Genomic DNA, 13,101 nt, shown 5'->3' on the forward strand with positions numbered 1-13,101 from the left:
CCTGCCTATCAGAAAGACAAAATCCAGCCTCATCCACCAGAACACAGACACTAGTCCCCACTACCAGGAAGCCTACACAACCCACTGAACCAACTTTAGCAACTGGGGACAGACACCAAAAACAACGGGAACTACGAACCTGCGTCCTGCTAAAAGGAGACCCCAAACACAGTAACATAAACAAAATGAGAAGAAACAAAAACACACAACAGATGAAGGAGCAAGATGAAAATCCACCAGACCTAACAAATGAAGAGGAAATTGGCAGTCTACCTGAAAAAGAATTCAGAATAACGATAGTAAAGATGATCCAAAATCTTGGAAATAGAATAGACAAAATGCAAGAAACATTTAACAAGGACCTAGAAGAACTAAAGAGGAAACAAGCAATGATAACCAACACAACAAATGAAATGAAAAATACTGTAGATGGGATCAATAGCAGAATAACTGAGGCAGAAGAACGGATAAGTGACCTGGAAGATAAAATAGTGGAAATAACTACTGCAGAGCAGAATAAAGAATGAAAAGAACCGAGGAGAGTCTCAGAGACCTCTGGGACAACAATAAACGCACCAACATTCGAATTATACGGGTCCCAGAAGAAGAAAAGAAAAAGAAAGGGACTGAGAAAATATTTGAAGAGATTATAGTTGAAAACTTCCCTAATATTGGAAAGGAAATAGTTAACCAAATCCAGGAAGTACAGAGAGTCCCATACAGGATAAATCCAAGGAGAAACATGCCAACACATATTAATCAAACTGTCAAAAATTAAATACAAAGAAAACATATTAAAAGCAGCAAGGGAAAAACAACAAATAACACACAAGGGAATCCCAATAAGATTAACAGCTGATCTTTCAGCAGAAACTCCGCAAGTCAGAAGGGACTGGCAGGACATATTTAAAGTCATGAAGGAGAGAAACCTGCAACCAAGATTACTCTACCCAGCAAGGATCTCATTCAGATTTGACAGAGAAATTAAAACCTTTACAGACAAGCGAAAGCTGAGAGCGTTCAGCATCACCAAACCAGCTCTACAACAACTGCTAAAGGAACTTCTCTAGGCAGGAAACACAAGATAAGGAAAAGACCTACAATAACAAACCCAAAACAATTAAGAACACGGGAATAGGAACATACATATTGATAATTACCTTAAATGTAAATGGATTAAATGCTCCCACCAAAAGACACAGACTGGCTGAATGGATACAAAAACAACACCCATATATATGCTGTCGACAAGAGACCCACCTCAGACCTAGGGACACATACAGACTGAAAGTGAGGGGATGGAAAAAGATATTCCATGTAAATGGAAGAAAAGAAAGCTGGAGTAACATTTCTCGTATCAGACAAAATAGACTTTAAAATAAAGACTATTAGAAGAGACAAAGAAGGACACTACATAATGATCAAGGGATCGATCCAAGAAGAAGATATAACAATTGTAAATATTTATGCACCCAACATAGGAGCACCTCAATACATAAGGCAAATTCTAACAGCCATAAAAGGGGAAATCAACAGTAACACATTCATAGTAGGGGACTTTAACACCCCAGTTTCACGAATGGACAGATCATACAAAATGAAAATAAATAAGGAAACACAAGCTTCAAATGACACATTAAAGAAGATGGACTTAATTGATATTTATAGGACATTCCACCCAAAAACAACAGAATACACATTTTCCTCAAGTGCTCATGGAACATTCTCCAGGATACATCATATCTTGGGTCACAAATCAAGCCTTGGTAAACTTAAGAAAACTGAAATTGTATCAAGTATCGTTACTGACCACAATGCTATGAGACTAGGTATCAATTACTGGAAAACATCTGTAAAAAATACAAACACATGGAGGCTAAACAATACACTACTTAATAACGAAGTGATCACTGAAGAAATCAAAGAGGAAATCAAAAAATAGCTAGAAACAAATGACAATGCAGACACAATGACCCAAAACCTATGGGATGCAGCAAAAGCAGTTCTAAGAGGGAAGTTTATAGCAATAAATCCTACCTTAAGAAACAGGAAACATCTTGAATAAACAACCTAACCTTGCACCTAAATCAATTAGAGAAAGAAGAACAAAAACACCCCCAAGTTAGCAGAAGGAATGAAATCATAAAAATCAGATCAGAGATAAATGAAAAAGAAATGAAGGAAACGATAGCAAAGATCAATAAAACTAAAAGCTGGTTCTTTGAGAAGATAAACAAAATTAATAAACCATTAGCCAGACTCATTAAGAAAAAAAGGGAGAAGACTCAAATCAATAGAATTAGAAATGAAAAAGGAGAAGTAACAACTGACACTGCAGAAATACAAAAGATCATGAGAGATTACTACAAGCAACTCTATGCCAATAAAATGGACAACCTGGAAGAAATGGACACATTCTTAGAAATGCACAACCTGTCAAGACTGAATCAGGAAGAAATAGAAAATATGAAAAGACCAATCACAAGCAATGAAATTGAAACTGTGATTAAAAATCTTCCAACAAACAAAAGCCCAGGACCAGATGGCTTCACAGGCGAATTCTATCAAACATGTAGAGAAGAGCTAACACCTATCCTTCTCAAACCCTTCCAAAATATAGCAGAGGAAGGAACACTCCCAAACTCATTCTATGAGGCCACCATCACCCTGATACCAAAACCAGACAAGGATGTCACAAAGAAAGAAAACTACAGGCCAATATCACTGATGAACATAGATGCAAAAATCCTCAACAAATACTAGCAAACAGAATCCAACAGCACATTAAAAGGATCATACACCATGATCAAGTGGGGTTTATTCCAGGAACGCAAGGATGCTTCAATATACGCAAATCAATCAACGTGATACACCATATTAACAAATTGAATGAGAAAAACCATATGATTATCTCAATAGATGCAGAGAAAGCTTTCGACAAAATTCAACACCCATTTATGATAAAAAACCCTGCAGAAAGTAGGCATAGAGTGAACTTTCCTCAACATAATAAAGGCCATGTATGACAAACCCACAGCCAACATCGTCCTCAATGGTGAAAAACTGAAATCATTTCCACTAAGATCAGGAACAAGACAAGGTTGCCCACTCTCACCACTCTTATTCAACATAGTTTTGGAAGTTTTAGCCACAGCAGTCAGAGAAGAAAAGGAAATAAAAGGAATCCAAATCGGAAAAGAAGTAAAGCTGTCACTGTTTGCAGATGACATGGTACTACACATAGAGAATCCTAAAGATGCTACCAGAAAACTACTAGAGCTAATCAATGAATTTGGTAAAGTAACAGGATACAAAATTAATGCACAGAAATCTCTCGCATTCCTATACACTAATGATGAAAAATCTGAAAGTGAAATTAAGAAAACTCTCCCATTTACCATTGCAACAGAAAGAATAAAACATCTAGGAATAAACCTACCTAAGGAGACAAAAGACCTGTATGCAGAAAACTATAAGTCACTGATGAAAGAAATTAAAGATGATACAAATAGATAGAGAGATATACCATGTTCTTGGCTTGGAAGAATCAACATTGTGAAAATGACTCTACTACCCAAAGCAATCTACAGATTCAATGCAATTCCTATCAAACTACCACTGGCATTTTTCACAGAACTAAAACAAAAAACTTCACAATTTGTATGGAAACACAGAAGACCCCGAATAGCCAAAGCAATCTTAAGAACGAAAAACGGAGCTGGAAGAATCAGGCTCCCTGACTTCAGAGTATACTACAAAGCTACAGTAATCAAGACAGTATGGTACCGGCACAAAAACAGAAAGATATATCAATGGAACAGGATAGAAAGCCCAGAGATAAACCCACACACATATGGTCACCTTATCTTTGATAAAGGAGGCAGGAATGTACAGTGGAGAAAGGACATCCTCTTCAATAAGTGGTGCTGGCAAAACTGGACAGGTACATGTAAAAGTATGAGATTAGAACACTCCCTAACACCATACACAAAAATAAGCTCAAAATGGATTAAAGACCTAAATGTAAGGCCAGAAACTATCAAACTCTTAGAGGAAAACAAAGGCAGAACACTCTATGACATAAATCACAGCAAGATCCTTTTTGACCCACCTCCTAGAGAAATGGAAATAAAAACAAAAATAAACAAATGGGACCTAATGAAACTTCAAAGCTTTTGCACAGCAAAGGAAACCATAAACAAGACCAAAAGACAACCCTCAGAATGGGAGAAAATATTTGCAAATGAAGCAACTGACAAAGGATTAATCTCCAAAATTTACAAGCAGCTCATGCAGTTCAATAACAAAAAAACAAACAGTCCAATCCAAAAATGGGCAGAAGACCTAAACAGACATTTCTCCAAAGAAGATATACAGATTGCCAACAAACACATGAAAGAATGCTCAACATCATTAATCATTAGAGAAATGCAAATCAAAACTACAATGAGGGCTTCCTTGGTGGCGCAGTGGTTGGGAGTCCGCCTGCCGATGCAGGGGACATGGGTTTGTGCCCCGGTTTGGGAGGATCCCGCATGCCACAGAGTGGTTGGGCCCGTGAGCCACGGCCACTGGGCCTGCGCGTCCGTAGCCTGTGCTCCACAACGGGAGAGGCCCACGTACCGCAAAAAAAAAAAAAAAAACTACAATGAGATATCACCTCACACCGGTCAGAATGGCCATCATCAAAAAATCTAGAAACATGGGCTTCCCTGGTGGCGCAGTAGTTGAGAGTCCACCTGCTGATGCAGGGGACACAGGTTCGTGCCCCAGTCTGGGAAGATCCCACATGCCGCGGAGCGGTTGGGCCCGTGAGCCATGGCCGCTGAGCCTGCGCGTCCAGAGCCTGTGTTCCGCAACAGGAGAGGCCACAACAGTGAGAGACCCACGTACCGCAAAAAAAAAAAAAAAAAAATCTAGAAACAATAAATGCTGGAGAGGGTGTGGAGAAAAGGGAACACTCTTGCACTGCTGGTGGGAATGTGAATTGGTACAGCCACTATGGAGAACAGTATGGAGGTTCCTTAAAAAACTATGAATAGGAACTACCATATGACCCAGCAATCCCACTACTGGGCATATGCCCTGAGAAAACCATAATTCAAAGAGTCATGTACCAAAATGTTCATTGCAGCTCTATTTACAATAGCCAGGAGATGGAAGCAACCTAAGTGTCCATCATCGGATGAATGGATAAAGAAGATGTGGCACATATATACAATGGAGTATTACTCTGTCATAAAAAGAAACGAAATTGAGTTATTTGTAGTGAGGTGAATGTACCTAGAGTGTGTCATACAGAGTGAAGTAAGTCAGAAAGAGAAAGACAAATACTGTATGCTAACACATATATATGGAATCTAAGAAAAAAACTGTCATGAAGAACCTAGTGGTAAGATGGGAATAAAGACACAGACCTACTAGAGAATGGACTTGAGGATATAGGGAGGGGTAAGGGTAAGCTGTGATAAAGTGAGGGAGTGGCATGGACATATATACACTACCAAACGTAAAATAGATAGCCAGTGCAAAGCAGCCACATAGCACAGGGAGATCAGCTCGGTGCTTTGTGACCACCTAGAGGGGTGGGATAGGGAGGCTGGGAGGGAGGGAGACGCAAGAGGGAAGAGATATGGGAACATATGTATATGTATAACTGATTCAGTTTGTTATAAAGCAGAAACTAAGACACCATTGTTAAGCAATTGTACTCCAATAAAGATGTTAAAAAAAAAAAAAAACACCACATCTTTTCCTCCGGAAATCTTCCTTTTGTGTCTCTATCTTCCTTGGTGGTTATCATTATCTACCAAGTAACTCAACAGCAAAATCTGATCAACTATTTGAATTTTATTTTTAAATAAAGCAATGCGAAGGCAGTGAAGATTTTAAGCACAGAATTAAGCCAGTTTGATTGCAGTATAGATTATAGGAGGGCAAGAGTGGAAGGAGAAAGCCAGTAAAAAAGCTATTAGAATCTAGATGATAACAGATTGGATGAGAGCATTAATGGTGAAGCTTAAGAAAAGACAGATTCTAGATAGATTCTAGAGATAAAATTTGACAAAATGCACTGATGGGTTGGATGCCAGGAGAGAAGTGTGTCAAGATTCCCAGATTTCCAGCTTGTGCAATTAGAAGACAGTAGAAAAATTTTCCAGTAAGAGAACACTGAAAATAGGGGAGAAGTAGTGGGTAGTCATGAGGGTTTTAATAATTCAATTTCAACATATTCAGTTTTGAGATATTTGTGAGACACAGAAGTAAAAATGTCAAGTGTGCACTGGACATATTTAATTCTAAATCTGAAAGAATAAGTTTGGACTAAAAATACAAATATGGACACCAATAACATATAGAAGGTACTCAAATCCATGAAAAAGAATAAGATTACTTCAGGAAGATTTTAGGGAAAGAAGTGAATCCAGGTTTGACCAATGAGAACACCAACATTTAGAAATCCATTTTGAAAGCAGGAAGTAGAAAATTACAGTTCTTTCCTTCTGTTTTCATCTAACAAACTTAACGATCCTTCAACATCAACTCCTCTGTGAAGTCTTCAACCCCACAGACAAAGGTAGTCCCCTTCTCACCTGGACCTCTTTTAGCTGTCTGTTTACATTACTGTCCTTAACATGCTATATTAGAATCACTTATTTAAGTGCATGAACACTACCTATTGGTTTCTTGAGAAATGCTTTGGTCTTCTTTGCATTCACAATATCTAACTCATCACCTGAAACAAGGAAATCATTTATTGAAATATGAAAAATTAACCAAAAAATGGTGACCCTATATTGACTAAGTTTTCAATATGAAAAAGGCTGGAATGATAAGCACAACATAGTATAGTTAAATTTCTGAAATCATTTGATTACTAAAATGAAACACATAATAAAATAATAAAAGACTGTCCGTAGTTTCTAGAAGAATATATTTCTACTTTTCTGTTTGAAACAACAAACTCTTTTTTTAATAAAAAGATCTATATAACCTTCAAAATATATTTAATACAGAAAAGGAAATGTTTATGCTCTTTGACAACTTAATATGAAATTTGATGTATCAAAATTTTTAATATTTGGTACATATTAGAACTAATTCTAGTTGATTATATAAAAATCTTTTCAATCAGCTGCACAAAGAAAGGACTAAAAATGTTAAGAATCTAAGAAAATTCTAACATGACATTAAAATTAAACCACTCCACAAAGTAACAGAAGGTAACTCTGATGTAACAGAGTACAATCAGTCAAGGACCAATTGTTTCTGAAGAAGTCTTTGTTTCTGTTGTTCAAGGAAAAGCAAATATAAAGGAAAGAAACCAGTACCTTTGCCACTGGTGTTCTCCATTGTATACAGGTAATCCATGTAAAAAGCCCCAAACCTTTGCATTCCGGCTATCTCAGTGTATGTCTCCTGCCAACAAAGCAAAGCAAACAGAACATACATTGTATAGAACAGACTTTTGAGTTTAAAACCTGAAAGATCAAGAATTAGACACATATCCTTATGGAGAATGTGTACCAACTCAAAGGATTACCAAAACAGAAAGAAGAACAGAGGTTACACAAAGAATTGGCTTCTAAAAAACGTAGTGTTACCTCTACTATGGACCACACAAAAGGACATCTATAATTCTACTAGACAATTTGACCACTTTGTCAATAATGTCTGGTTAATGAATACCTACAATAGAGTAGGGCAGTATGGTGTTGACCTTTATCACCATCACAAAACGGTCTAATATATACTCTCAAATACAGTTAATCCTTAATATTTCAGTACACTTATGTGAAACAGTTCAAACACTAAAAATATACTAAAATATTTTTAAATGTATGTTAATTATGCAGGTAAAAATTAAATTCTTTACTTTCAACTATAAAAGTAAGTCTGTAGAATCAATGTAAATCATTGATTCTATTATACTAATCTTCAGGAACTTTTTTTGAGTTTTTAAATTTATTCCATAAAAAGTACATTAATATAATCTTACATGAAAAATTCAAACACTACATATAGTAAAATGTTAAATTCTTCACTTCTTTTCATTAATCCCACACTTCAAAAGTAACTGAAATTAAAAAGAAATAATTCTACATGTTTCCTCCATGACTATTTTAACAGTAGGGAATGGATAAACTAACTGTGGCTGCATGCTATATAGAAGTAGAGATCTTTGTGCACTCCTTAAACCTCTCTAGATATAGAAGGTGGACAAAGATATGCTAGATGTTTCAATAAACAACTAGCATTCAGAATATATTACTGGAGAAGAAACATCAATCACAAGTATTCACACAAAGTGTCCACCCCAGCACAACCTAGAATTTGGCTCAAATATATATTCTCTGACCTTATGATTAGCTGCATCCAAGATAAATTCTGCACGAGTACCATTATTTTCTGGGCTTCGGTAATCGAACAATGAATTTGTGAGGTATGTCAAACCTTTCATATTCAAATTTTCACCACAAATGAAGAAACAGGCTTCCTGAAAATAAATGCAAAATTTTTGAACAGGAGAAAAAATCATTAGACAGTTAAAGAAAATAAAACCCTGGTTTTATAATACCAATTCAGTAGTCAATAGAAATCACACTACAACTTGAGGTCCTGTAAAAAGACAAGGCATGCTGTCTCCATTTTCACTGCCTATTTTGGCAAAGAACATTTTAACAAACCAAAGAGGAACTCCAAGTAGCTGCCATAAACAAGAAAGAAACATTTATGAATTGGAAAGTACTTGGAACTACTGTCCAGGTGTTAAGTACTACCAACTTTCTAAATTCCCCTGAGCTCTATAATTTCTTATAGGGGAAAATAGTAAAGTTCCCCTCTCAAGCCAAAGATATATGTAGTCTAACAGATTTTTTGGTATGGTTAAACACTTCAATAAGCACCTCATTATCCCTACATTCTATCCAAAAAAAAAAAAAAAATGGAGGAAAGGGGAGATTTTGACTTACGGTTTCACTTCTATTCATACTCTCTTCAAAATCTTTAACACCCATAATTCCTTTAAGGCACATGGCTCTGCAACCTACAAAACCAATCTGGCAATCAAAGAAAGGCTCTCCCATCATAAGGGCCTATAAGAGGAAAGGAAGCATTATGAACCTGAATTTCAATAAAAATTTTACAAGCTTTCCTTGCAGAATTTCTAAATTAGTTGAAACATCTGTAGAATTATGACCTTTCCATATTTATTCTCCTCAGATCACACATCCTATTAAAATAAGAAACATCTTACTTGTCTCTGTATCCTCAAACCTTTGTATCCTCAATGACTGGCACTTCAAGAACATTAATCCACACGTACATACGAGCACACACAAGTCAAATGAAAAAATGAAAGAATAAATTAATGTTGCATATTACGGTAAAATCTTTGTTAAAGAATAATTATTTCAATTAATACTACTGATCACTAAAACAGAAATAAAAAGTTATAAATACATTTTTAAATATACTATTTATGATTTTAAAAACCTGTATTTATTAAATATTAACCTTAAGGACCATTACAAAGATTTTTCAAAGTATATTCAATGTTGATGGGATTACCTCAACTGTAGTTCCTTCTTGTTCCCAACACAATACTTCTTTAGATTTTACTTTTTGAGGGCTGTAGTAACTACTCTCAGCTTGCATTTCAGTGAGCTATGAAACAATATAAGAATATTAAGTAAGTCAAATTAGTATTAAATGGCAATGAACTGTCATTACTATGATGAATTGATAGAAACAAGGCCAATTTTAAGATTCGGGAAATTAAATTATGAAGCAGGAAAACAGGTGCAACAAAAACAGCTGTAACAGATTATCCATGGTATAAAGGTTGAATATGCTAGTCTAATAAGTTCATATAGAGAATATAAATACTCCTTTTTGTTAATAATATTGCTTAAAATGGTGAAAGCTATGTAGCTATAACAGTCCCCTAGTCATAAAATGACTCATATATTCTGCCAAAAATGTACATATATTTTAACATCAGTTCATTTTACATTCACTAATATATTCAATCAGGTTTAGTTCAATCATTTATAAGATTTCTACCTATTTGTAATCAAAAAGAAAGCTGTGAAGAAACACAGAGATTCAACAAAACTTTTTTAGTTCTATGAGGGAGGCAGATTCAAGGGCTTTACTTTCAAAGTACATAATCTCACAGTATGTGTCACAGACTCATTCAATCGTGCAAATACTCACTGAGTGCCTGCTAGATAACAAGTACTGATATAGATGCTGACAAAAAAAAAAATATATATATATATATAAATATATATATATATATATATATATATACTCTTGCTCCCCTGAAACTTACAGCATATCATTTCTACGTATCCAAAAATTAGATAATTTGAATTATTTTTAAAAGCTCCTTTTCTAAATGCAATGTGGTATCCTAGTTTGGATCATGTTACAGAAAAGGGTCATTATGAAATTAAAGTCTGGAATTTAATAATAATGCACCAATGCTGACTTCCTAGTTTTGACAAAAGAACTGTGATAGCGTAAGATGTTAATAAGAGGGAAAACTGGGTAAGGAGTATATGTGAACTCTGTGTACCATCTCTGCAACTTTCCTGTAAATCTAAAACTATTCCAAAATAAAGATGTTACTTTAAAAAAAAAAAGTATTCTGCTCATGTTTGCTAATGATTCAGTGAGCCTTATTCGTGTGAAATGAATATACTCTTCAAACTTAAATGCAAAGTCAAAGATCACATTTAAAAAATAAAAACCAATATTTAACTTAGGTCATATAGAACTTATTAAATTGAAAAGCTATAATTCTAAGCATGATAACCTCTTTATACTGGGAATCAACTAATTATTCTCATTTTTTATACCAACGAGTTTTTATATAATGCAAGCCTTTATTTCTTGGATGCTTCAAGAAATGGTATACACAATGTTGTTATTTCAAAGTACAGTTCTATAATCTAAAATGCTTAAGTAAAATTGAATATTTTAAACTTGATTACCCCTCAGCTGTCTACAATTACTGTAGAAAAAAAGCAATTAATTGATTAAAAGGACTCAAACATTACAAGAACAATTTTCAACATTATTTTTTAAATGCTACATTTAATTTGGCATGATTTTTGTTGGATTGATATCAACTGTTCAGAATGCTAATGCAGAAACATGACCTTATTTTCTGACCAGAATATGAACCACAAATTAATTCCATACATTCTTTAGACCCAAGCTGAACAATAATTCTAATGTCTTCCTCCAAAATATCCACATATTTCCCTTAGAGAAACGTTAGAGAGACATAAATGTTTCAAATTTTTTTAAAGATACATTGACTAATGACAAATACTACCCCAAAAGTCTATAAAAGTTTTGTATATAAATGCCTGTTTTGACGGACTCGGTTTAATTACAACTCTTCTCATCACTGAATTTAACAAAAATGTACCAGAATAATTTCAAATTTAAAAGTAAACATGTACAAGTCACCAGAAAAGATAGTACTTTAGGGCTTCCCTGGTGGCGCAGTGGTTGAGAGTCCACCTGCCGATGCAGGGGACACGGGTTCGTGCCCTGGTCCGGGAAGATCCCACATGCCACGGAGCGGCTGGGCCTGTGAGCCATGGCCTCTGAGCCTGTGCGTCCGGAGCCTGTGCTCCGCAACGGGAGAGGCCACAACAGTGAGAGGCCCGCGTACCGCAAAAACAAAAAACAAAAAAAAATCTAGAAACGATAAATGCTGGAGAGGGTGTGGATAAAAGGGAACACTCTTGCACTGCTGTTGGGAATGTGAATTGGTACAGCCACTATATATATATACACACACACACACACACACACACACACACACACACACACACACACACACACACACACACACACACCCCACATACTGTTTATTACATATATACATATGGTTTACTACAGGGTACTGAATATAGTTTCCTGTGCTGTACAGTAAGACCTTGTTGTTTATCCATCCTATATATAATAGTTTGCATCTGCTAATCCCAAACTCCCAATCCATCCCTCCCCCGTCTTCCCCTTGGCAACCTGATCACCCTCTTTTAAACTGCAAAACTCCCTTCCCATTTAGTGAAAGCATTCGCTATTCCTCTTTCCTTTTCTTTTTTCTACATAACCCTTATCATTAACGGGTATATTATATATCTTATTTGTTTATAATAACAATTTACATTTTAAGAGGCAGGGATTTATATCTGACCTGTTCACAGTGAACTCCAGAGACAAAACAATGCCTGGTACATAGATGGCACTAATATGTATTTGCTGAATGAATTAGGTACTGTTCAGGAATATTAAATGTGTGATAATACTATGATAAAAAGTCAAGAAAGAACCTAAAATTAAGTATGAGTTATAGCTGAGGGGCAGAGAAGACAATATATGATCAAAGAAGAACATATTATACTTTTCAAAATAAAAGGATGATGGGCTTCCCTGGTGGCGCAGTGGTTGAGAGTCCGCCTGCCAATGCAGGGGACACAGGTTCGTGCCCTGGTCCGGGAGGATCCCACATGCCACGGAGCGGCTGGGCCCGTGAGCCATGGCCACTGAGCCTGCGCGTCCAGAGCCTGTGCTCCGCAACAGGAGAGGCCACAGCAGTGAGAGGCCAGCGTATCCCAAAACATAAATAAATAAATTAATTAAATAAAATAAAATAAAAGGATGTTCACCTTATTACTGTTTAACCTGAAAATACCTATTATATAATCTCTTTTGAGAATGTATTTTACATGCATTTGTTAGTGGAGGAAGTACTCAAAGTATTTTAAACAATGCTGAAAAAGCGTTAGATCAAGATCTAGATAATAAAATAAACTGAACTATCTTAAAGAGAGGTGAGGAAAGAGAGAAAATGTATATAAACAATGCTTTAAAGGAATTTTGTAATGAAAAGACAACACAGAGATGAAACAGTAGCTAGAGGGGTACATGAAGTCATGGGAGTTTTTTTTATGTGCATTTCTTTTTTAATGGAAATACTAAGGCATCTCTATATGCCAACTGAAAGATTCCGTAGGGAGAGAAAAACTTTCCATGAAGCTATTAAAAAGGGAAGTGGAGAAGGCCTTAAGAAGACAA

General features: G+C 35.7%; 1 protein-coding gene across 1 annotated transcript in view; it reads right to left on the minus strand.

The window, feature by feature from the left end:
• The window catches only part of VPS13B (vacuolar protein sorting 13 homolog B), an 803,413-nt gene that overhangs the window by 716,626 nt on the left and 73,686 nt on the right, over positions 1-13,101 (minus strand). The window contains exons 9-12 of the mRNA XM_082674491.1: positions 9,571-9,666; positions 8,973-9,095; positions 8,360-8,497; positions 7,332-7,419 (exon numbers count right to left, since the gene is read on the minus strand). Of these exons, the coding sequence (XP_082530617.1) occupies positions 7,332-7,419; positions 8,360-8,497; positions 8,973-9,095; positions 9,571-9,666 (445 nt within the window). The remainder of the gene's footprint in view (positions 1-7,331; positions 7,420-8,359; positions 8,498-8,972; positions 9,096-9,570; positions 9,667-13,101) is intronic.

This window comes from Grampus griseus (genome assembly GCF_964374135.1).
Source record: "Grampus griseus genome assembly, chromosome: 17".
Taxonomy (NCBI): Eukaryota; Metazoa; Chordata; class Mammalia; order Artiodactyla; family Delphinidae; genus Grampus; species Grampus griseus.